The following is a 26,825-nucleotide window of genomic DNA, read 5'->3' as shown; positions in this document are numbered from 1 at the left end:
TCTATGAATGGATAAATGGATAAACAAAATACAATAGATACATGTAATGGAATATTATTCAGTCATTAAACATAATGAAGCACAGATATGTGCTACACCATGAATCAACCTCAAAAACACGAAGGGAAAGAACCCAAATACATAAGGTTACATATTGTATGATTCCATTTATATGAAATAACCAGACGATAGTTAAATCTATAGAGTCACAAAGCAAATTAGGTATTGCCAGGGGCTGAAGGAGGGGAGTAGTCAGGATTGAATGCTTAATGAATACAGGGATCTCTTTGGAGGTGAAGAAAACGTGTGGAACTTGAAAGGGGTGACAGCTGCACAACACTGTGAATGTTACATGTTACTGAATTATACTCGTTAATTTTTTGCCTGTAATCCCAGCACTTTGGGAGACCAAGGCAGGTGGATCACTTAAGGTCAGGAGTTCGAAACCAGCCTGGCCAACATGGCGAAATCCATCTCTACTAAAAATACAAAAATTAGCTGAGCACAGCGGCAGACGCCTGTAATCCCAGCTACTCAGGAGGCTGAGGCAGGAGAATCGCTTGAACCCAGGAGCCAGAGGTTGCAATGAGCCAAGATTGTGCCACTGCACTCCAGCCTGGGCAACAGAGCGAGACTCCATCTCGAAAAATAAAATATAATAAAATGGTTAATTTTTATGTTAAATGAATTTCATGGAAGAAGTTAGGAAAGAAAAAAGTAAGAAGGGAGGGAAAGGAGACGAGGAATGGGGGGGAATGGCGGAGGGAGGGGGAGGGGGGGCGGAAAGAGAAAAAAGAGAAGCGAGAAGGGGAAGAAGGAGGGAAGGGAGGGAGGGGAAGGAAGAAAGAGAGGGGAAGGAAGGAAGGGAGAGAGGGGAGGGAAGGCGGGGTAGGGAAGGGAAGGGAGGGGAGGGAAGGAGGGAACTGGAAGGAAGGAAAGGCGGAAGGAAGTTGGAAAGTGGCCATCTCTGCAACACAGCCAAGGGTAGAACAAAGTCATTGATGCACTGAAGAGCAAGTGTATCAGATGTCAGTGAAATCCCTTAGAAGACATTCACTACTACTCCTCTCATTCATTTCCTGCTTCACACTCTACTTTTCACATCTATTTTACCCATATATACTTTTTTCTCATATAAAAATGAACCGACGTCACCCTCTTCTATCTCCTCTCCCCTACTCAAGACCTGCTGGAGAAGTAAACACATATGCTTTCTCTCCCCTGGAACTAACTATAAACATATCACCATGTACTTTAGAATCACAAATGAGAGTACATTTTAAGTGCAAAAATAAAGTTGCAAAAGGAATGGTTCTTTACCTTTGCAAGTTCTCTTCTTAGCTCTTCCTGCTCCTCTTCCGAGAGGGTCTCTGTGGCACTGATCGTGGCAGCAACATCTTCTCCTTCCTCAGGGACTGGGTCTGTTCTCAGCAGACCTGGTTGGGGATTTAAACAACTTTTTAAAGTGCAAAATCTAAGTAAAATCCTTATTTAAGCTCCTCCACTGTCCTAGCCAGAATAAAGCCAATTAGAGTAGATCCACACATCTCATCTCTGGACATTCAAATGACCTGGCTTTCTCAGCAAAGGACAAAAGAAAATCTGAGCTAACCACCGGAAACTACCAAGTAGACTCTGCCAAAATATGAATTTAGAAAATATAGCATTCTCTTAGCTTCTGTTCATAGTCTCAGTCACAATATAGTTATGGCAGAAGAGTGAAAGGCCCAAAATGAGATCTTGCTGAGACTTTAAATTGCTGCAAAAGTAAATCAGTATAAATTAGATGAAAGATTTTAGCTCCTTCCCAGTAACCCAGGGCAGGAGTTTGCATATCTCTTCAACTTGCTGTGGTAATCAAAGCCAACATTTCAAAAACTCAGTAAAGGAGTAACCACTGAATGAACTAAATGTCCTAAGTAAATTTTATTGTTTCTTTCCATTAGTGGAGGCAGAAAACATCTTCTTGTAAGTTCTTTTTTTGTTGTTTGTTTGTTTGTTTTAGGAGGTAGAGACAGGGTGTCACTATGTTGCCCAAGCTGGTCTTGAACTCCTGGCTTCAAGCCATCATATATATATGATGATACATATGATTATATCTATATATCTATATCTATATCTATATATCTATATATATCTATACATATATATCATCCAGATACCCTTATAAAAGAATACTAAGGTATATGTTCAGAGACATGACCAACAGCCACATAGAGACATTCTACACTACTGAAGACCAACCATGCCGCACCCATTCCCCTTGGAACGGAGCCTGTCAGGAAGAACGACTGGAGAGTGACCAGGAGGCAGCTGCCCCTCAGATCTCCCCTCTTTTCCTGCCCAACCCTCACCCACAGGCTAAGATGAGGCCAGAAAGGCACCCCAACCTTGGGTGCAAAATTGAAGAGGCCACTAAAACACTCAATATAAATATCTTAATGCAGTATTTTTTAAAAATCAAATTCAAAGAACCCATGATGAACAAAAATGCCAAAATTTTAAATTGAAGGATCAGTATTGCTGATACTTTGTCTCAAACTCCAAAATGGCTCTGCATGAACAGCACTATTGGTAATCTCATCTTTATTTAAAGTTGTGATATTTTATTCATGATTTTCTTTTACATTAATTTTTAAAAATATTGTATTTGCATATTATTTGACGACTAAGCTTTTTGTCACCCCATTCCTGGCCTCAGCTGCCTTACCCTAGGCTTCAGTTCAGTTTACAGATTTGGGATTACAAAGTCTCCTCTGGCAACAGATTTTTTTTTTTTTGCAAAGAAACCAGGGGAAGGTTTACTCCTCTGCCTGCTCTTCCTGCCAGTGAGCATCACAGCCACTGCAGTTGTTCCCTGCTACCCCCCAGGACCATTTCTGAGAACTGCCAGTTCAGCCACAGCAGCAATGTGGCATCCTGCCCAATGCAAGGCGCCAGGGAGCAGACACGGAAGAAAAAGGAAGGAGAATAACCACACTGTGGAACAAGCAGCCAGCGTCACAGCAAACATTAGAGAATTACATGAATCAATGAGATGATGCTTATGTACACGGTGTACAAGTTACAAAGGCACTTGGTACAGGCTCTACTGTACACTCACTGATTAATAGCAGTTAATAATTATAATAATAATCATCAGCATGGCAGCACCAAAATAGTGCCTACCTGGAAAGCACAGAACTGTTAAAGGCATAAAAGTAACACAAAAAATTCAAAAACCACAAATCGGACTGGCAAAAAATATGATTAAGCTCTTAACTGCATATAAAATATTTAATAGGTACAATCAGCAGGTAGAAAAGCTCAATGCATAATTGCTTCCGCAGGTCTTCCTCTAAAATATCTGTGAACAGACTGCCCAAATAATATTTCTATAATAGAAATCTGACTGTATCACTCTTCAGCTTAAAATCCTTTGGTGATTCCTTACTGTTTTCAAAGCAAAGTGTGACCCCTGAGGTTGGCACGTAGCCCTTACTGGACCCATCTCCTGCTAGCTGGCATTGGCACCTCTTACTCCAACTCCTGCCAAATCACACCGTGAACAACGTGCTGTACTATGTACTGTCAGAAACCATTTCCCAGCATCTGTGTGTGCTTGTAAATCTACCCTCTATGTCAGATTATGTGAAGAAAGTTGTATGAGATTGAAACTGAGAGTCAAGCATTCAAGTAACAATCATATAAGGTAACACAGTAAGAACCATAACAGAGCTACCTGTTAAACGTTATTTTATTTTTAATGTTTTGTACAGAACTCCCAAGTTCTCCAACTAGAACAGATCTCCAAAACAAAACAAGCAAAACTCAGGGACCAAACCATTACTTAAATAGCAAAGACTCTTTCATGCTTTTTTGATACACACTCTTTTGCAAATCTACTCAAACAAGGGGAAAAATACAGTATCTGACTGCTAACAATGCTTTATGTATACTGCCCAATTCCAAAAAGAATCCAAGGGGATTCTGGTTCTATTCAAGTATGCGGCTACGCTATCAAGGAAAATAAATATCTCAGAAAAGACGATGACGGGTTGTCCAGTTGGCTTCAAGTCTGCCAGGATGACCTTGAGATTTTATATTCAGCATCTAAGAAAGTTGGTAATGACATGTTCTGTTCTTTCCACATTAGCCCATAGGTGGCAGCAAATCATTATCATTAAAATTAAAAGGTGCAGTCTGGAAAAAAAATTAGAAATTAAAGAACACCAAGGAAGAACAGAATGGTAGATACCAAAATCACCAGCAAAACATCACAGTCATGCCTTGAGAAAATTATTAACCACAGCCACCATGACAGAGTGCATTCCATTTACAGACAAGTCCAAATTAAGTGTTTTAAATACTTATGTGCAACACTTCTGTGAGGTGGGGATCCCTGTCACCACTTATAGATCAGGAACCTCAAGCTTACAGACATTAAGCAACTTGCCCAGGTTAACACACCTAAATCTTTGGTGGAGGTCAGATTTTAAACCTAGATGGTCTGATGTAAAAACAAATGCTTCAAATCACTGATCTGAAAACAAAGACAAAAGTAGGAGGCTGATGGTCAGACCTGAAAGGTATCTAGAAGCAATAATAAGACCCTAAAAAGTGAAATAATCTGGCAGACTACATCAAAAGCAGTCTTCATTAATTCCAACTAAAGTTTCCCCAAACCTGGGAATCCAAATTTTGCCTTATATATTCATCTAGATATGATCCTGTTTCTTGTATGTTCAGTAATGGTATAGTATTTAATATGAAAATAAGAGTCTGGCTTTTGGGAGAAAAGATTAATTTCTCATTCACAACATGAAAGGTGGAAAATAAGAACATTTAAAAGTATAGACTATTGAAAACCATAATCCAAAACTTATTTGTTCATTAGTTTTAATGTTGTTTTTTTTTTTCTCAGAATCTGATGGAAAGCTGTTTTTAAAAGACAAAGATGGTGGGGAAAATACAATTAATATCTACTGACATCTACTACACCAGCCGCTGTGAGGGGAAGTCTACATGTTATCTTATAAAAATAAAAACACCCCATAACCACCATCCGAGAGGAGTATTTTTTTCCACCAGGAAACTGCGGTCCTCTAAGGCTATATAATTTGCCCAGAGTTACAGAGGCAGGATTAATACTCGGGTCTTTCTGTCTCTCGACTCAACTCCATCACGAACATCTTAGAGAAATATCAATGATCATGGCAGGACAAGGAAACAGGGCCTAGTCTTTCTCCACAGAAACGTTTTACTTTCCTGAGGGTCTAGGAACCTGTGGGGATCCCTGGTTTGAAAGTCACAGATAACATTATCAAACACAAGTGACTGAAAATGAGTGATAATTTCTTCCATCAGGTTATTAACATTTTAGCCATTGCCTTAGTTCTCTTCATCTAGCTGTGCAAACGGATTGTCAGCCTGTCTTCAGTTCCATCCATAGGATCCCTGAAGAGCTTTAGGTGGGGGAGTGACAAGTCTAGACTTGTCTTTGGAACAGTCCTTCCAGCAAGCTGGGTATTGGGTGGCCTCCCCTGGGAAGGGTCTGTAGTCCACTGGCAGGGCGATGCATCTCGCTGATTCCCAGCTGAGAGTTCTAGTGTCTCAGGGGTAAGGATGGAGAAGACAAGCAGAGACACATCCCATCAATCTGAAGATACTCTTTACATTTTACATCTTTGAGATGCACTGTACAATTAATCAGCCAGTCATTGTGACATGGTTATCACCTGCAAACATGCTTCAAAATTTGCAAAATGGCTTAGAAAATGCCAGGTCCGGTTACAGACGTCTCTTAAGAAAGGCTGCACCACAGACATTTTATGTGAGGAAAATAAATCAATAGAATAGACATAGATTACTCCAAGTTGAATAGCAATTCAAATAAGTTAGATTATGGGTATGAAGACATTTTAGGAAATGTTCTTTTTTATTTTAGAAAATATGCACAGGAGTGTTATGATCAGTGTAAACGTCTGAATAAATCTAAAAAAGAACTTCAATAAACGTAAAAATTTTGGCCAGGCACAGTGGTTCATACCTGTAATCCCAGCACTTTGGGAGGCCAAGGTGGGAGGATCACTTGAGCCCAGAAGTTCGAGACCAGCCTAGGCAACAAAGTGAGATCCTGTCTCTACAAAAACTCAAAAACCATTAGCCGGGTATAGTGGCCTGCACCTGTAGTCCCAGCTACTCAGGAGGCTGTGGCGGGAGGATCGCTTGGGCCTAGGAGGTTGAAGCTGAATGAGCTGTGATCGTGCCACTGCACTCCAGCCTGGGCAACAGAGCAAGACCCTGTCTCAAAACAACAACAACAAAAATTTAAATAAAAATTTTTAGGGGGCTGGGCATGGTGGCTCACACACACCTGTAATCCCAGCACTTTGGGAGGCAGAGACGGGCAGATCACTTGAGGCCAGGAGTTCAAGACCAGCCTGGGCAACGTGGTGAAACCCCATCTCTACTAAAAATAATTTTTAAAAAAGATTTAAAATTTAAGTTATGATAAAGCAGGTTTTTTTAGTTTAACTATTAGCATATTTTATACTTAATGAAACAAAAAATAATAGTAACATCTTACAATCTGTGGTGTCTTGGATTTGATGAAATACAACACTTCAAGACTTCAGAGTCCTTGTGAATAATGTGCGGAAGACGAAGTGGAAATGTGTGTGTGCGAGTGTGGTCAGAGCAGGGAAAGGCAGAGCAGAGTGGCCAAGAACCGGTAAGAGCTTAGTCCTGAACACATCTCTAGTTCTAGACTATAAAGTCCTGATGTCACTTTCTTATCTCTCCATCTCAGAACTCACAGTGCCTAGAACAGTCAATGTTAATATTGCATCTGAACTGAATTATTCTTTAAAGATTTAATTAAAGTAACTCTCTCTTTACTTTCCCATGCATAACCACCCATTTGCCACATACTTTCACAAATTTCAACCGGGGAAAGCAGCAAAAGCATTTTTACTAAAAATGTAGAACCTACACTTAAGCCAAAAATAAGAGTTTGAGGAGCACCTCTCTCTGCTTGGGTGCAGCCCCAACCCCCCTTTGGAGCACCCACTTAAATGGCTCTCTTCCCTCTAGTTCTTCATCTTTGACTTTTATTCCAATTATGACTAAGTGCTTCAAGACTTTCTAAGATTATTGATTAAAAGCTTTTTGGCCATTGTCATACAATTTTAGATCTGAAAGAATTCTGAATCGTTTAAGTCAGCAGTCCCCAGTGTTTTTTTTTTGCACCAGGGACTGGTTTCATGGAAGACAATTTTTCCACGGGGGTTGGGGGTTGATGATTTTGAGAGGAAACTGTTCCACCTCAGATCATCAGGCATTAGATTCTCATAAGGAATGTGCAACCTAGATCCCTCGCATGTATGGTTCACAATAGAGTTCATGCTCCTACGAGAATCTAATGCCACCACTGATCTGACAGGAGGCAGAGCTCAGGCGGTAATGCTCACTAGCCTGCCACTCACTGGTTCCTAACAGGCCACAGATGGGTACCAGTCCACCACCTGGGGGTTAGGGACCCCTGGTTTAAGTCAAATGCTTCATTATATAAAGATGAGAAAACTGAGGACAGATTTTTACAAGAATAGGAAAAGACAAGATGAGCTTTGAAATTAGATGGCGTTGTGAGTTGAACTCTGCTGCCTTTAAAGATGTCTTCAATTTCCTAACCCCTGACAACAATGAATGTGTCTTTATTTGGAAACAGGATTTCTGCAGATGTAATCAAGTTAAGATGAGGTCACACTGGATTAGTGAACTCTAATCCAATGGTTCATGTCCTTATAAGAAGGAAATTTGAACGCAGAGACTCAGAGAAGAGATTATGTGAAGATAACAGAGCGCAAAGCACAAGAGAACATGCAGAGATTGGGGTGACATCACTACAGAACAAGGAACACCAAGGTCTGCAAGCAAACACCAGAAGTGAGGAGGCAGCAAGGATTCATTGCCCTGCACATTTCACAGGGAGCAAGACCCTGCCAACGCCTTCATTTCAGATTTCTAACCTCCAGAACCGGGTGATAAGCCACCCAGAATGGCTACCGCAGCCCCAGGAGAATAATTCCGATGGAAAGGGGCATAAACACTGATTCAGCCATTGACTAGTTGGTTGATCTTCTTTAATCACATTTATCTTCAAAGAGCCCCAAGCCCCTTACCTGCAAAAAATGGGTACACACAAGGATTTGCTGTTTCCCCCAGGTTCCATGCCCTATAACTTGTCCTGGCAATTGCTTCTCTCTCCTTTCGTCCTCCCTGAGTCTTGGCTCTCAGGTCTCACTTCCTCACTGCCCATTACTCTTCAACCCCCTGCAACCTTGTTGCTGCCCCTTCCACCTCCCTTCCACTAAGGACATTTCTGGGTCACTACCCTCATCTAGCCACGCCAAGGCCATCTGACATTGCACTTCAGTCTGAAATCTCCATTCCTCTCCTCCCTCCTGGTTTTTCTCTTCCTACCTCTCTGAGACGTCATGGCTCCATCTCACTCTCTGGACATCCACTTCACTCCTTGCCTCCAATCCTGCCCTCCTGCCTAGTTTGAGCTGTCACTATGTGTTGCTTAGATTCCTACCCCTAAGCTCCTTGCCAGTCTCTGACATCTGCAAATATTCCTCAACCTGCCCCAACAAAGAGCTTTCTAGAGTGCATATCTGACGACGCCACTCCCATGCTTTAAGTCCTTTGATGGCTTCCCAGCTTCTTGCAAAGCTCCTCACTCTGGACAATCTGGCCCCACTCCCCAGCACCTGCCCCATCTCCTGCTACTGCCCTCACCAGCACAACACTCCCACTATACCCTCCAACCTGCAGTTCCTCCAGAAAAACATGCTTTTTTTGTTTTTTTAAGAAATGTAGGCCGGGCGCGGTGGCTCACGCCTGTAATCCCAGCACTTTGGGAGACCCAGGCAGGAGGATCAAGAGGTCAAGAGATCGAGACCATCCTGGCCAACATGGTGAAACCCATCTCAACTAAAAACACAAAGATTAGCTGGGTGTGGTGGTGTGCACCTGTAGTCCCAACTACTCGTGAGGCTGAGGCAGGAGAATCTCTTGAACTTGGGAGGTGGAGGTTGCAGTGAGCTGAGATTGCGCCACCACACTCCAGCCTGGCGACAGAGAGAGACTCCATCTAAAAAACATGTGTGTGTGTGTGTGTGTGTGTGTGTATGTGTATACATACATGTACACATATATATGTGTGTATATATATACACACATATATACATCTATACACACATATACATATATACACACACACATATATACATATATATACACACACATATATATACACATACACACACACACACACACACACACACACACACACACACACACACACACACACACACACACACACATATATATAAACTTGGCCAGGCGTGGTGGCTCATGCCTATAATCCCTGCACTTTGGGAGGCCGAGGCAGGTGGATCACTTGAAGCCAGGAGTTCGAGACCAGCCTGGCCAACCTGGTGAAACCTCAACTCTACTAAAAAATACAAAAATTGGCCAGGTGTGGTGGCGCACACCTGTAATCCCATCTACTTGGGAGGCTGAGGCACAAGAATCACTTGAACCTGGGAGGTGGAGGCTGCAGTGAGCCGAGATCACCCACTGCACTCCAGCCTGGGCAACAGAGCGAGAGCGAGAAAGAAAGAAATACAGAAAGAAAGAAGGAAAGAAATAAAGGTATTAACTCAAAAAAAAAATTTGTTTAAATGTACCTCCCATACTTTTTGGCCCATTTAATTTTTTATTATGGTAGAATACACAACAAAAATGTATCATCTTTAACCATTTCTAAGTGTGTCATTCAGTGACATCAATTATATTCACAATGTTGTACAACCATCTCTGCTATCTCTAAAACACACTATTTTTCATGTGTCTTTGCACGTATTATTTTCTCTGCCTGAAACTCCATCCCTATTTCCAGGTCCCACTCACTTAAATAAGTCAAAAGTGTCTCCTACTCTTGGGGGATCTCCCCTGGACCCCGTGACCTTGGCTGAGAAACAGTTCTTGGCTCTGGGAATAAGAACCTACGGTCCAGTCTATTGTATAGAATACAGACTGCAGCTGGGCAATACTTGGCCTTCATGCTCCAATCCTGTGTCTTTAGCCTTAGCAGGGTCTCTGATGCACAGTGTCTGGCACACAGCAGACGTGTGTCAACACTGTGGATAAATGGATTATAGGAAGTTATACAGTCAAGTTAGAAGGAAAGATAAGAACCCAGTCTCCCTTCATTCTCTCTCCTTTTATCTCGAGCTTTTTATTTTATATATTGCATTCTCACTTCACTGTTTTTACCTAGAAAGGTTTTTCTATTTAAAGCAGATGTGAAATGTCACTTTCCTAAAGAAATATGACTTCCATCTCATACATAATCTGTCCAAAGATTGTCACTTTTGGGCGCAGGTCACCTACCTTCATATTACAGGAAAAGAGTGTGCAGTCAAAAGTACCATGGTTACATAGGTGGGACAAAAATGATATCACAGAAAGAATATGTCAGCTGCCCCCAAAAAAATTCAACTGGGAGGGAAAAAGATGCCAAAATGGAGTCTAAGATATCTGCTATTTAGCCTGAATGTTAACACTGCCTACCCAAGAAAGAATCTGTTAACATATATTTGAGCCCTGGAAGCATCTCTGGAAAATAAAGCTGCACACGCCTTTCCTACACAAGTCTTCAAAGCAGGACCAATAACTTTAAGACCGGAGTCGCGGTAAGAAACTTCAGTATCTATGACTGTTTTATTTAAGCACAAACAAGAGGAAATATGCATCCTCCTTTTTAAACCTAGAGGCATAAAAAGAGATTTAAACATATAATTCAAAGTATCTTTAGTGGTAACATCCAAAAAGATCACAGGATGTTTTTTCCCCATGTTAAGTCCGTGCCTGGGGCTCCCATTCTCTGTGCCTTGTTGTTTCTGGATGTAATAAAATCCCAGAAGTGGGAGGAATATTTGCAAGTCCCCACACCACAATGGTTGTCTTCGGGAGACCCAAAAGATTAAGCATCCAGTTAAGGCAGCGCTTCTCAGGCACGGCACCACGGGCGTCATGCGGTGGATGACTGTGGCGGGGACTGCCCTGGGCATCTTCCTGCCTAGCATCTCAGGCCCACTCACCAGATGTCAGTAGCAGCCCCACACCCACACCCAGTTGTAACAACCAAAAGAGTATCTACAAACATGGTCAAATGCCCACAGTGGGGCAAAACTGTGGTTGAGAACCACTGACTTAAGGCGAGGGAGCATCTAAGAGGACACGACAGCCAGTACCTGCTGTCTGCCACTGAGTGCCTTCAGAAGAGAGGGATGCAGCAGCTCAGGCTGTGACAACTTTAGATTCTTAAGGCTGGAATTTTCCCATGTGTGCCCATGGCAAGAACAGTAAAACCTTAGGGGGAAAATGAGTTGGGTAATTGCAGTCAAGGTAGCAGGGAAGAAAAAGGCTGAGAAAACTTGATCCACTCCATTTAAGGGAAGACCCAAGCTCCTCACAAGCGTAAGGGGACAATGTCTGGGTTATTTTTTATTTTTTTTATTTTTTGAGATGGAGTCTTGGTCTGTCACCAGGCTGGAGTGCAGTGGTGCGATCTTGGCTCACTACAATCTCCACTTCCCAAGTTCAAGCAATTCTCCTGCCTCAGCCTCCCGAGTAGCTGGGACTACAGGCGCCCACCACCATACCTGGCTAATTTTTTGTATTTTAGTAGAGACAGGGTTCACCATGTTGGCCAGGATGGTCTCAATCTCCTGACCTCGTGATCCGCCCGCCTCAGCCTCCCAAAGTGCTGGGATTACAGGCGTGAGCCACCACGCCTGGCCAATGTCTGGGTTATTAAAGAGTAAAGGAAACAGAGCAGGAGGGGAGGGGCTGCACTAAGACAAAAAGGGAAAGGAGCGCTTGGGGAGCCACATCGGGTGCAAAGTGCTCCTGGGACTCAGCTCTGAAAGCAGGACCCCGAACAGTGGTCAATGTCCCCACCCAAGACAGAAGGTCACCTCCCAAAGCTTCACTTCACAGAAAGAGTGTACAAAGAAGAAACGATCCTCAAGGTAAAACACAGTATTTGCAAATGCTTTACTTGGTCCTTCCAGGTATTTCTAAATGGACCCTTAAATCTCTTTCATTTTTTTTTTTTAAAAAAGAAAAAATCTTCAGTCAATTTCTTCAGAGCCATCTCCTCTCCCCACTGCTCTGCTCCTCTGCCCCAAAATTGAGTATAAAACTAGTAACTGGGACATTCCAGAAAAGAGTGACAAAGATCAGCCATGCAGAAATCTCAGAATCCCCAGAGAGGAAGTCTCTTCCATCCTTAAATTTCCTCTCTAGGAATAAGGAAATTCTACATCTCTTCAATTTGACTCCAGTTTTTATTTTGTAAACCATAGCCATGTTTGCTATTTAAGACTGATGCAATCATGAAAAACTTTTAAGAAGTGGTAACCACTTCTCTAAAAAGAAGTGAGAATGACACAGAGTGAAAATCAAAAAGGGTAAAACAGAATGAAAAGAACTATGAGCTAAGGAATTTCAGTTTGATTTTTCAGTCTTTCTAGAGTTTCAAATATGATCGTGTTAAACTAAAATGTCAGATTTTTCCATTGCTCATATTTCCTTAAGTCAATAGAAATAACCAAAGGTGCCATAAGCCAAGTCTGCATCTTCCTGTACATTAGAAAATTCTCCCCAGCAATCCCATTACTGGGTATACACCCAAAGGAATATAAACCATTCTATCACAAAGACACATGCATGCATAAGTTCATTGTAGCACTATTCACAATTGCAAAGGATGGAATCAACCTAAATGCCCATCAATGATAGACTGAATAAAGAAAATGTGGTACATATATGCCATGGAACACTATGCAGCCATAAAAAAGAACAAGATCCTATCCTTTGCAAGAACATGGATGAGCTGGAGGCCATTATCCTTAGCAAACTAACACAGGAACAGAAAACCAAACAGGGCACCTTGTCACTTATAAGTGGGGGCAAAATGATGAGATCACATGGACACAAAGAGGGGAACCAATGACACTGGGGCCTACCAGAGGGTGGAGGGTGGGAGGAGGAAGAGGAGCAAAAAAAGGGGAAAAAAAATCACTACTGTGTATCAGGTTTAGTATCTGGATGATGAAAGAATCTGTACATCAAACCCCTATGACACATGTTTACCCATATAAGAAGCCTGTACATGCACCCCTGAACTTCAAATAAAAGGGTTTTTTGTTTGTTTGTTTTGAGATGGAGTCTCATTCTGTCGCCCAGGCTGGAGTGCAGTGGTGTGATCTCAGCTCACTGCAATCCCCTCCTGGGCTCAAGTAATCCTCCTACCTCAGCCTCCCAAGTAGCCTCCCAAGTAGCCGGGACCACAGACGTGTGCCACCATGCCCGATTAATTCTTTTACTTTTGGTAGAGATGGGGTTTCACTATGATGGCTGGTCACAAACTCATTAGCTCAAGTGATCTGCCCGCCTCGGACTCCCAAAGTGCTGGGATTACAGGCATGAGCCACTGCGCCCAGCCAAAAGTTTTTTTTAAAAAAGAAAATTCTGGCCCGGCCCGGTGGCTCACGCCTGTAATCCCAGCACTTTGGGAGGCCAAGGCAGGCGGATCACAAGGTCAGGAGTTCAAGACCAGCCTCGCCAATATGGTGAAACCCCGTCTCTACTAAAAATACAAAAATTAGCAGGGTGTGGTGACACGCACCTATAGTCCCAGGTATTTGGGAGGCTGAGGCAGAAGAATCGCTTAAACCCGGGAAGCAGAGGTTGCAGTGAGCCGAGGTTGCACCACTGCACTGCAGCCTGGGCGACAGAGCAAGACTCCGTCTCAAAAAAAAAAAAAAAATTCTTAAGAGGAAGATAGATGCTATGTAAATAACATTTGGGATATTATCCTTATGGGTGTTCACAGAATGGAAGAGATAATGCAACAAAAGACCCCAGCTGTGAGACCCTGGTCCTCATAATGTTCAGCCCAAAGATGGAATAGAATGTTGAGATCCAAGTGGCGTATAAAGTATCAACAAATTATTCCCACGGTAAAACACTTGACCAAAGGAGAACTTAAGCCTTGAATAGTTAATCTGTTCTATAATATCCATTACCAGAGAGGCTGAGATGTTGCAGTCTAAAAAAAACAAAAAACCAAACCACTAGCTTAAGAATTAAGAGATGAGTGCTAGTCCTATCTTAGCCTAACTAAATTTTGTGAGTTGAGAACATCACATATGTCTCTCAGCCTCAATCTTCACATCCGTAAAATGAACTGGAGTGTGAACGACTCCTTACCAGTGTCATTCATTCATTCATGCATTCCACAAAGTTTTTGAGCCATATAATGTCAAGCACTATTCTTGGTGCTTGGGGAAACAGAGGTGAACTAAAAAGACAAACAAAGCTTATGTTCCAGATTCTGAAACTATTATAAATTGGTGTTTTCACACTATGGGTTGTAAAATCCAGTTAGCAGAACCAGATGAGCACTTTAAAAGAAGAAATGGCATAAAATAGTATAAAATGTCAGAGTACATCACACATAGTAAGGAGAAGTTCTGGTTCATCAAATTTTGCATCAGTTATTGATAGATTCTTATATTTGTGAGGATTGCGGGTAAGGAGGTATAAGGCATTTCTGAATATGGGTTGGTTGTGTCAAAGGAGTTTAAAACTCCCTAATAAAAGGCTTCATTTTGTTTCAGCCACTGTCCTCATCCTCACCTTCGCTTTAATTACTTCTTAGGAACATCCTGCCCATAGATAAAATCTCATTACTTTCCCATTTGTCCCATGATGGCATTTTGGATAAATATCAGAGATATTTTTCATTCTTTTCAAACCAGTATTCCCAACCTCTCCGGGTAGGATCCCTTTTTATATCAGTCCTTCTTGTCTGTATTACTTGTCTGGCGATTAAGAAAATACATAGTGGCCAAAAGCCACAAGAACTTTTAATGGATTCATAATGTATTGGTCCTAAGAGCTTCTACATAGAAATACAAAGAGTGCAAACACACAGAGGACACATTATTCATTCCATCGACCAACCATGTTTGATGTTCAGACAGGTGTGCAGACTTCTTATGCCCTGAGGGGTCATGGGCACAGAGATGAGTAATCACTCTTCCAGGCCCCCACTTTTATTTGGCCATTTTAGAATCACTGTGTTCTTACAGATGACTGCTGAGGGTGGTTTCTGCTTGTTTTAATGCTTGTTCACCCTCTTTTCTTTCAATTAATGCAAACTACTAAACCTAGCTACATGAGTTTGTTTTTCATTACTGTTATTCATTAGATTTTAATAATTTTTTAAATCTCACAACCCCAGGTTCCTTCGAACAGCTAACAGGAATTGTGAAGATAATCTTTCAGAATCTGCCTAGAGGCACACCCAACCCTACAACTGCCCTGGTTTTGACAGAAAACATCCCAAGGCAGCCATGACCGTAACTTGGAAAATGAAAGGAGGTGAAACCAAGAGACAAGAAGGGTAGAAGGGAACTAAAAGAAGCAAGCAGTGTCAATCTTCCTGGGAATCTGGATGCTTGCACACTGATCAAGGTCCACCTGAAGTCACAAAACCACAGCCCCAGCTTCTCAAAGGTTCCCTCCCTCCCCCACAAGTCACTTGAGCTTCAGTCCATTATCAAGCTCTAACTTCCCCATTCTGTGTGGCCCCTATTAAATTATATATAAAATTTATAAGTTAGAAGGGGGCTGGGCAAAGGGGGAGCCCAGGCCCCTTTATTACAGAGGTCCGAGGGGGGCCACTTGGGCAAGGCAAGGTCAGCACTGGAGAAAGTTTCCTGGCAATCAGAATCCCCCAGCAGACATCAAGCTGCTGCCTCCTGCCCCCAACTTCTACAGACCAGCTCTACCCCTTCTCTGTTATATTCAACATTTTCCTGTTCCTGGAAATCCCAGCCACTTTTGGGGAAAGATGGCTACCAGGTGCAACCAAGAGAGGAATGCTGCTTCACACATCCCTACTGTCGGCAAATACACAAACCTAAAATACTTAAAACTAAGTTTCATGCTGTCACCTTTACCATGTTTTTTTCTAGGTTACCCATTTTTTCAGCTTAAAATGAACAAAATGTGACCTGTTCTTCATTAATAAGGAAAAAATTAACTTCTTCTGGAAAAACCTGATTGCTTATTTGGCAAATTACAGAGAAGGTCATTTAACCAGTTTCCAGCATTGGCTATGAGATGAGGGACCCAGCCGGGAGGATGGCTAAGCTGCTTCTGGCTTTCTGCTGCCTTGTGCCAATAAAGGAAGGGCCTCCCTGATGGTGCTCCTGGCCTTCAAAGCAATCTCATACTGGTAAGTATGAAGGAATAACTGCTTCTAAAGGTACAGCAATTTCTAGTTTTTCTTTAAAAAAAAAAAAAAATCTCTTGCCTAGCAATTTCTGTAAGTTGCTCTCAATATTCCATAACAAAACCCAGGACAGTCATTAGCAAGACCTTGAACTGAGTCAGTGCTTAACCATCATTTTACTAAAGAGAAAAATCAGGAAAGTTGTCGTAAATTACCTAAGCAACTAGAAACCAAGGACTTCAGATTCCTCCTTTTTTGTTATTTACCAGCTCAACAAACTCAAAGTGAGCTTGGAATATCTATCAATGGAGAAGTCTAGTGATCGTATAAATAGTACTAACTTTAAAATCTAACTTCTAAGTATACACATATTCTAAATATTTAATGAGCCATCTATCTCTGTACTTTGAATCTAGAATAGCTTATTAGCTAGTTACAACCCAACACCACCCTGGTACATCTTTACACTAACAATTTTAAAGCCAGGCAAACCCCAAGTTATGTCTAGGTTTTATTCCAAGCAAACTCAACTTTACAAAATTAGTAGTTACCAAATTTCTGAAGAGTAGGTGATCCGGGTGGAGATGAATTTCCACTAGGAGACAAGTAGAGATAGCTTTTGTTCACTCCTGCATCAAAATCAAACGGAGACTGGTAGTCCTCATATAAGTCCATCTCTCTACAATCCATTCCAGACAAACGCAGAACGCATGGCTGTCTAATCGCCTGATATCAGCCTTCAGTTGAGTGCCGCTTTGGCCATATTCCCTTTGTAGGGTGCAACTTCACTGAAGAAATCAACCCCAGGAGTTAAGAGGCCCTGGCTTCTGGGCCCAGGTGCCAGCATTTCCTTCTGGGAGCCTTCATGCCCCTCCTGATAAGCAGACCTATTTAATAAATGATTTATCCTGAGCAACCTTAGGAGGGGCTCTATTCACCACCTGGTGTTAATTTCGATCAACAATGAAAAACCTGGGCAGGGAGCGAGCTTTCCTCAGTCAACAAAAGAAGGGCAGGGTTCTGCAATATGGCCCAGATGTACAAACAGTTCAGGCAAACATCAGACACTGGCTGACTTACAACAAGAAACTACAATTTATTTAAAATAAATAAATAAATAAATCAGCTGACCATGACTACACCAGGGCAGACTTAATCTTCCAGGACAAGGAGGGATTACCAGTCAGTAATCTCCCACAAATGCCATCTGGGTGATACTTTTTTTCCACCCTGGATTACAGTAAAATTCTGAAAGCCAAGCTTCCTGGTTTAGCAATCAGCTTTCTAAGCACAACTTGGTATAAAAATAAAGCTGTATTTCCATGATTACTTTATCTAATGTGGAGTCTGGCTGAGTGTCACAAAAACTTCAGACTGACTTTTCTTTTCTCTCTCTTTTTTGTTTTGTTTTTTTTTTTTAGAAAGCTGGTGCTTCAGTTACATGCACTCAAAGGAGAAGAATCTACTTTGAATGGAAAGCTCCCGGGTATTCCCACACCTTCTTTGTTTGTCTAAGGCCATGGCTCTGCAGAGCTGCAATAAACCTGCATGCCCACCCTGCAGAAGGACTGGGCCACAGCTAGCTTGTAAAACAAAACTAAGTCACCAAATTTATTTCCTTTAACACAGTCTCTTAGCAGAACCTTTCTATGCTGACTGTGGCCTTCGCTCAAGCAACAGCAATTGCAGCTCCTGCTGGTTCTACTAAGGAGGTAAAAATAAAGGTGACTCGCCTTCAGGTGGGCAATGATCTGTTACTGCATAACAAAAAAAAGGCAGTGTTCTAATCTAATCTAAAGGGCGGTTTTCAAATCTAAAAAAAAGAGCTCAGATATACTCTCCTTGGATTGGAAGCAAGTATGAAACCTAATATATTTTAAGCATTAAAAGCATCAGTATGTGTCTAGTGTATAAAATACATATGCACCAAGATGGTCTGTATTCATCTTGTGATTTTTTTTTTACATACAGAATATATGCTGGATGATTTTATTTGTTATTTTTGTTAGTCTCATGTTGTACTCTATTTACAGTAGGTCTTTTTTTGTTTTGTTTTTGATACAGAGCTTCGCTCTTGTGACCAGGCTGGAGTACAATGGCACAATCTCAGCTCACTGCAACCTCCACCTTCTGGGTTCAAGTGATTCTCCTGCCTCAGCCTCCCAAGTAGCTGGGATTACAGGCACCCACCACCCACTATGCCCAGCTAATTTTTGTATTTTTAGTAGAGATGGGGTTTCGCCATGTTGGCCAGGCTGGTCTCAAACTCCTGACCTCAGGTGATCCTCCTGCCTCGGCCTCCCAAAGTTCTCGGATTACAGGTGTGAGCCACCGTGCCCAGACTATGGTAAGTCTTTTTTTTTTTTTTTAAGTTTATTTTTAACAACAAAAAAATCTGTATTTTTCTCCTAAAAGGTACCAAAATTTGGGCAACTATAAATGTTTCATTCTATACTTAGAAATAAAATAAATGGTTTCTTTTTTATCATCATCTGAAAGAATGGATTGTCTGGCTTCTTGAAATCCATGGCCTCTTACTGGGACAGGAAAGGCATTGGAGTTATGTCCCTAGACTAGAAAGAGTATGGTTCATGAGGTCCCTGGCCCTCTCCATAACTCTGCATTTGGTCACTAAATATTGGTAGAAAAAGTATTTCTCCATTACTTTACTTGTTCTACCGCCTAGAGCCAAAGGCATTAGAAGGTAATTAATAGTGATATGGATAGAATGCAAGCCACAGTCACCTCCATCCTTCTCACCATCTCTCAAACCCATGTCCTTGACCTTTGGTATTTACATCCATGCGACACGCTCTACCTGAAATGTCACCTTTTTCCAGCCTGTCAAAGTTATTCATCCTTCAACACTGAGGCAGAAATGCCACCTCTTCTTAGAAGCCCCCTAGTCTCTGGCCCCCTCTTCTCCCAGCAGCAGCACACAGCATGTGAAGAGCCCCCTGCCAGGCGCCTGTGCCTGTCCAGGGCCTCTCCAGGGTGCTCTACCGGATACCTGCCCTGAAGGTTTGGCTCCTAACCAATGTGGAATTAAAAAAGCAAATGATGGCTCATGTAGATGTTACATGCCTTATTAATAAATGTGAGCATTTCAAATTTAAGTAATTGCCTAAAATTTTTATTTTACCTGCTTAGATACAATCTTAGGACTTTTATGCAACATTCTGGCTCTTTGAATCACTTTTTGTTCTCATTATCTCCAGTCAGATCCCAGTCAAGACATTCTAGCCTACAAGAAAAGTGAAATCTAGAAGTGGGAAAAGCATGGGATGGGTTAATGGAATGGCAAAAATTCAGTTAACTCAACAGCCAAATACAAAGTAGAAGGGAACTGAAAGACATACAAAATGGAAATGTAGCTTGGGCGCAGACCATTAAAGACTTTAACAAATTTTATACTTAATATACTGTGCAAAAAAAAAACTGAGGATTTATGAGTCATACGGAGAGTATAAGTTTTATAAAGATGACTCTAGAAATGGTATAAGGATGCACTGCAGGCATAAAGAGGCTAAAAGAGAGCAGACTCAGAAAGAGGCTAAGGGTACAATCCCAGCAAGGAGGAGAAAGCCTTGTGATATGGTTTGGCTCTGTGTCCCCACCCAAATCTCACCTTAAATTGTAATAACACCCACATGTCAAGGGCGGGACCAGGTGGAGTAAACTGAATCATGGGGGCGGTTCCCCCATGCTCTTCTCCTGATAGTGAATGAGATAGTTCTCTGATGGTTTTATTAAGAGATCTTTATAAGGAGAACAGATGGTTTTATAAGGAGCTTCTACCTTCGCTGGGCACTCATTCTCTCTCCCGCCACCCTGTGAAGTGGTGCCTTCTGCCATGATTGTAAGTTTCCTGAAGCCTCCCCAGCCATCTAGAACTGTGAGTCAATTAAACCTTTTCCCTTTATAAATTACCCAGTCTCAGGTATTTCCCATAGCAGTGTGAGAATGGATTAGTACACCTTGGCATCGGGGCAACTCTTTATTTCCTGCTGTGGACTAGTCGGCCTGGGGAAGAACCAGGTAAGATTTGGTCCTGTCCTGTGGATAATTCCACTTGGCTCTTCCAAAAGTACTTCAAAGTCAGCATGCACAAGACTGAATTCACTGGCTTTCCTCACAATGTTCTTACCTCTAGATTAGGCATCCTGAGTCTCCTAGACCTGACTTTGAAGGAATCACATCCAAGCACTCTCACTCCATATGGAGAAAGCACCAAGAGCTTTCTACCAACTGGTACCACAGGCCTTCTAACCTTTCCTTCATTTCCATTGTCCTCATCCACACCCTACTTGAGACCCAGGTGGAGGGTGAGACCCACTCTATTGTTACTATGTTTTTCCTTCTGGGAGGGACCAGGCCCCACTGCAGTATGGTAGACATCTGCTATCTTGTCAATTTTGCCCCTCTTCCCCTAGAGGAATTTCACCTCACCTGCTCCCTGGGGTTCTCAGTGGGGAGAGAGGTCCATAGTTCCCACCCCCTGGCCCCAGGCATGGGCCTGTGCTTCAGATCTCTTCCACGCAGACACCCCATCCCCTTGTTCACAGGGACTGGCCTAAAGATAGACATCTGACCCAGACAGTGTCAATCAGCGGCCTTCCCTGATGTTTACTCTGTGAGTAATGGAAGAAAGTGACTCTCTCTGTAACCTGAGCTGTTGGGTGGGGCTGGCAGCTCCTTCCCTTACCAGGCCAATGGGCAAGAGACTCAGTGCTGAGACTGGGAAGGGACAGAAGGAGAAACAGAAACAGACAGGTAAGGGATGGGGCAGCAGCATCTAAGCCCCTGCCTCCAGCTACCCTGGGCTTCCCAGTTATTAAAACAAACACAATTTTGTTCTGCTCCACTTGTGGCTGGAGTTGAATTTCATCATTTCAGTAGAAAGAGTCCTAACATACCTACTTTCTGACCATATTTCCCACTATTACTCAACCATGTTTTAGCCAAACTTGACTTTCCTGTTTGTTGAACACATCCTAAACTTAGCCCAGACAATTTTCTCAAACTAGAGTTTCCCCTTTTCCTGTAAGTTCCTACCCATTTAGCAAGCTCTACTTATTAAGTCACATATGAATAGTATACATGCAAGGGACATTCACTTTAGATGCTACCTGAAATGGAAAAAAGCAATACAAATGCCTACTAAAAATGGATTATTTAAATGCTAAAAAGAACACTCATGTAATAGAAAAATATGGTAACACTGACATAATTATATAAAAATATTTATGAATTTTATATGGAAAGATACTGATACAGTTAGCAAACAAATCAGGTTTGAAAGCAGGTTGTATTGTATGGTCCATGTTTGTGTAATAATTTATGAGAGAGAAAACCACAAACCAAAAGAAAGAAAATGGGCAGAAAGAGAAATCCATTCCATGACCCCAGAAAAGTGCTCACGCACTGCTATGCCAGCAGAGGGAGCCCAAGGGCAGTTCAGAAGTCAACTCGGTGCAGCCAGTAAAGTGCGTACGTACTGCAGGGTAATAACCGGAGACGACTCATGTCATTGCAAACGGAAATGGTAGTAGGTACAAATGACTATAAAGAAAATTAAGTTTCTGTCTGCCTGTTAACTCATCACTCAAATATGTCAGTGTAAATTCTCCACAAACTTGAAAGACATATAAAGGACAGTCTGATTTAAAAGCTATGAAACACAATATTTACTTGCAGGGCACGTCAAAGGGAGACAATGTGGCTGTCCACCAGGAGAGGCAGGCCGCAGATACTTGGGGAATGCAGATGTGTCATGGTGATACAGCAGCTGGCTGGAAGGGGCTCAAACTAGCCAATATGGGACAATCAGGCCGCCAAAAAAATTAGGGACAGTCATGGATTATAAACCACTGGAAAAAACAGGAATCCAAGAGTCCAAGAAAGTAATAAATAGAGAGAAGGAAGAACTACAGAAGAATGCCACCCTGACCATCCTTGTAAAGATTCAGACAAAAATCATCACTGGATGCTAAAGCTCGGGAGAAATTTTGAGGAAGAAGATATTTAAATGATGTTTAAAGTGCCTCTCCACAGATTAACTAGCTGCCAGAAGGAAAAACATAGAGTGGAGATCACTTCTTGGCCTTTTGGCTGAGATCAAGTGTAGTAACAGTATAATGGAGAAAAGCCCCACCCTGACTGAAGGATAGAGATGGCCATACCCCAGTGAGAGGCAGATGGACCGCTCTGAATACCTACGTAGTGTTCAGGCTTGGAATGCAGAACCTGAATCGAATCATGAGGAAACATCAGACAAATCCAAAACAAGTTTTTGTTGGGGTTTTGTTGTTGCTTCGGGGTTTTTTGCTTTTTTTTTTTTTTTTTAGTTTTTTTTTTTTTTTTGAGACGGACTCTCACTCTGTTGCCAGGCTGGAGTGCAGTGTCGTGATCTTGACTCACCACAACCTCCGCTTCCCTGGTTTAAGTGATTCTCCTAACCTCAGTCTCCTGAGTAGCTGGGACTACAAGCGCACACCACCACGCCCAGCTAATTTTTGTATTTTTAGTAGAGACGGAGTTTCACCATATTGGCTAGGATGGTCTCGATCTCCTGACCTCGTGATCCACACGCCTCGGTCCCCCAAGGTGCTGGGATTACAGGTGTGAGCCACCGAGCCCGACTGGAAGGTTCTAGTTTTTAAAAGAGGAGGGGCTGCATTCTTCAAAAACATCAATGTCATAAAGGACAAAGACTGTGAAAATCCACATTAAAGGAGACTGGCATTACTAGGTCCATTGAAAAAACTGGAATATGACCTCAGATTAGATAAAAGTCTTGTATCAATTTCAAATTTACTGGATGGGCTTGGTGGCTCACACCTGTAATCCTGGCACTTTGGGAGACCAAGGCAGGCAGATCAACTGACATCAAGAGTTCGAGACCAGCCTGGCCAATATGGTGAAACCCCGTCTCTACTAAAAATACAAAAATTAGCTGGTTGGGGGGGCACGTGCCTGCAGTCCCAGTTACTCAGAAGACTGAGGCACAAGAATTGCTTGAACCCGGGAAGCGGAGATTGCAGTGAGCTGAGATCGTGCCACTGCATCCCAGCCTGGGCAACAAGAGTGAGACTCTGTCTCAACAACAACAACAAAAAAAATCAAATTTACTGACGTTGACAACTGTGCTGAGAATATTGCCTTTCTTAGGCAATGGCAATACATACTGAAGTATTCAGGGGCAGACGTCATGATGTATGCAACTTCCTCTCAAATTGCTCAGAAAATAAGAGTATGCATGTGTACAGACATCCACACACAGAGAGACTGGTCAACCGCATGGGGCTAAATGTTAACAGTGACTCTGAGTAGAGAATGCAGGTGTCCTTCTTTCCCCCCCATCAACTTTTAAGTTCCAGGGTACATGTGCAGGATGTGCAGGTTTGTAACATAAGTAAGTGTGTGCCATAGTGGTTTGCTGCACAAATCAACCTATCACCTAGGTCTTAAGCCCAGCATTCATTAGCTATTCTTCCTTATGCTCTCCCTCCCCCACACCTGTGTTGTTGGCACATATACCCCATGGAATACTATGCAGCCATAAAAATGAACAAGAGCGTGTCCTTTGCAGGGACATGGATGGAGCTGGAAGCCGTTATCTTCAGCAAAGTAACACAGGAGCAGGTATTCTTTACACTATTCTTATTCTTGCAATCCTTCTGTAAATTTGAAAAGGGCTAAAAAACAAAAACAAAAAACAAGAACTCCTCTGCCTTAGATTCAGCAGCCCTGAGGGCGCTGTGGAGAAAGGGTGTGGCAACCACCTCTCACAGCAATCACGGGGGCAGGGCCTAATGGGACTGGGCTCCAGCCACAGACACACAGGCACATCCCGGCTCCCGGCCCCTTCTGAGAGCTGGAAGGGCTCTCTCCACCTTCCACTGAAGCAGCAGTTGGTTTACCTTCTACAGAAAAGAAGTCTCCCCATCATATCCCATGCTGGTCACATCTTCCCAGAGGGAGACCGGTGGGGACCCTGTCACACAGGGTGAGACGGCAGAGAGGCTGAGAGGTTAATGAACACCCCACACCCCTTCATTCCCCGACACTGTGCCACAATAAACAAACCTTGACTCCAACTAAAAAGTACTTGATTTTAAGTATGAAATTCAATTTAAAATCACAAGGGTAGGTGCTCTCTTATTTACAAAATTTCTCAGCCAATCCTCAAAACCTCTGTGAGGTAAACCTCTGCCTCTCCCTATTTTTCAGAGGGGAAACAAGACAAGGACAGTTCCTGTAAACCTGTCTTTGGGCACAGAGCTAGCAAGTAAAGGAGCTGCAGTTTGAAGCCTGGTACATGCCTCCAAGTCCCTGTCCTCTCCATCCTGTGGCTGTAGCCTAGAGCCAGGCAGTAAGGATAAGCCAGTCCGTCACATCTAATGGCCCTGGGGATCTTGCTGTGATGCAGAGTCTGCATCCTGGTGATGGGAGGCTGCTGGCCCTGGAACCACATGGGATCACACTTGGAGTAACAAGGTGATGGAAGAACTCGAATGGAGGCTGGAGAGTAGGAATTTGGTTATCATCAGATTAAAGCAACAATTCTTCATTAGAATTTATTTAATCCTTCAATAACACGAGGTTAGTCATGTTATCTCCAATTTCCAGAGGAGTGAGCGTAAGGAACTGGGAAATGAAGGACCCTACAGTGGTCATTTTCCTCTCGCTGCATCTAGGCCGTGGGGAGCCAAGTCGAGTAATTAGGAATGGGAGGGAGAGGCCAAAGCCATGTGTCAGAAAGATCATTCTCACCCCTGTCTGAAGCTGGACTGCCGAGGGGAGAGGGAAGTCAGGACAGCTACCCAGCAACAGCGCCAAGGGTGTTCTGGACTGAATCGTGTCTCCCCAGCTTCATGTGTTGAAGCCCTAACTCCCAATATGGCTGTATTTGGAGATGGGGTCTTTAGGAGGTAATTAAGATTAAACAGGGTCATAGGGTGAGGCCTAATCCAATAGGACTGCTGTCCTAGTAAGAAGAGACACTAGGGATGCTCACGCAAAAGGCCTTTTTCACAGAAAAAAGGCCAGGGAGGACAAAGCTAATTTTTTGTATTTTTAGTAGAGACGGGGTTTCACCGTGTTAGCCAGGATGGTCTCGATCTCCTGACCTCATGATCCGCCCACCTCGGCCTCCCAAAGTGCTGGGATTACAGGCGTGAGCCACCGCGCCTGGCAGCTGTCTGCCAACCAGGAAGCAAGCCCACGCCAGAAACCTATCTACCCTGCCGGCACCTTGATCTTGGACTTTCAGCCTCCAGAATTGTGAAAATATAAATTTCCATTGTTCAAACCACCTATTCTATGGTATTGTTATTGCGGCCCAAACCAACTAATACAAAAGGCACGTGCCCTGCATGGAACAGAAGCAGGAACAGCAAAGCAAAGACACACTGCATGACACCATGAACAGACAATCAACAGATGCTGGAGATCAACTGGAGGACCTGGGTGACGGGCAATGAGAAGCCAACGTGTGATACCCCAGCAGGAGTTGTAAAGGACAGTGACAGCATTAATGAAGATGGTGGCAAAAGAGAGGCAGGACTGAGGAAGAGAGAGAAGAGACTTTAGGTGATAAGAGAATGAGCTGCATTTTGGCAGATTTGGTTAATAGAGCTCACAAGACTTCTGGAGTAAATGGCCAGCCTGAGGTTAGAAACTAAACTCCTACCCTCAGGGAAAAAGTTAGGGGCTAAGATATAAAATGTGGGAAACCCAGAGATCGTCAAAAAAAAATTTGAAGAGAAGAGAGGCCCTATGAAAAGGAGTGGAAAAATTAGTGAACACCTACAATCAGCATGCAGGCCAAAGAGCCTAAAAAGGGCAAGAAATTACCTTTAATGATGACAATAAGTATGACTTATCCTTAAGGAACCCTCACTATGTGCCAGACATTCTTCTATGCACTTTGCATCAATTTTATGGGGTAAGTTTTTCCCTACCCTTATCTTACAACAAAACTGAGGCACATCAAAGTTAAGTGTCTTGCCCTAGGCACAGAGCTAGAATAGTGGTAAAACTTAGGATTCCAATTCCATTGCTCTCAAGAAGCAAAACATCTGGAAGAAAACCTTGAGTGACCAATGTCACAGGAATCAAGGGAGGAGAGAAAGTGGATAAGATCAAATGCTAAAGAGACGCAAGAAGAAGCCACAGGACTTGGGGTCTGGTGATCTCGCACTGAAGTTTTAGTGAGAGTGATGGTGGATGTCAGATAAGCAGAAGTGGTAGGCAGTGGAGGAAAGGAAAGGGAAGAAGCGAATGAAAAGAAGTTTTAAAAAGTATTTTAGGCCAGGCATGGTGGTTCACACCTATAATCCCAGAACTCTGGGAGGCCGAGGCAGGAGGATAGCTTGAGGCCTGGAGTTCAAGGCCAGCCTGGGCAACAAAGCGAGGCCCTGGCTCTACAAAAAAAATAAAAAATAAAAATTAGCCAGGCACA

At 42.8% G+C, this 26,825-nt stretch overlaps 1 protein-coding gene across 5 annotated transcripts in view; it reads right to left on the bottom strand.

Annotated features, from left to right (window-relative positions):
• TPD52 (tumor protein D52) overlaps nt 1-26,825 on the bottom strand; it is a 254,482-nt gene that overhangs the window by 146,699 nt on the left and 80,958 nt on the right. For all 5 annotated transcript variants that reach the window (XM_004047186.5, XM_004047187.5, XM_019032445.4 and 2 more), the window contains exon 2: nt 1,321-1,436. In XM_004047186.5, the coding sequence (XP_004047234.1) occupies nt 1,321-1,436 (116 nt within the window). The remainder of the gene's footprint in view (nt 1-1,320; nt 1,437-26,825) is intronic.

This window comes from Gorilla gorilla, chromosome 7 (genome assembly GCF_029281585.2).
Source record: "Gorilla gorilla gorilla isolate KB3781 chromosome 7, NHGRI_mGorGor1-v2.1_pri, whole genome shotgun sequence".
In the NCBI taxonomy this organism is placed as follows: domain Eukaryota; kingdom Metazoa; phylum Chordata; class Mammalia; order Primates; family Hominidae; genus Gorilla; species Gorilla gorilla.
This window is presented reverse-complemented; position numbering and strand designations above follow the sequence as displayed.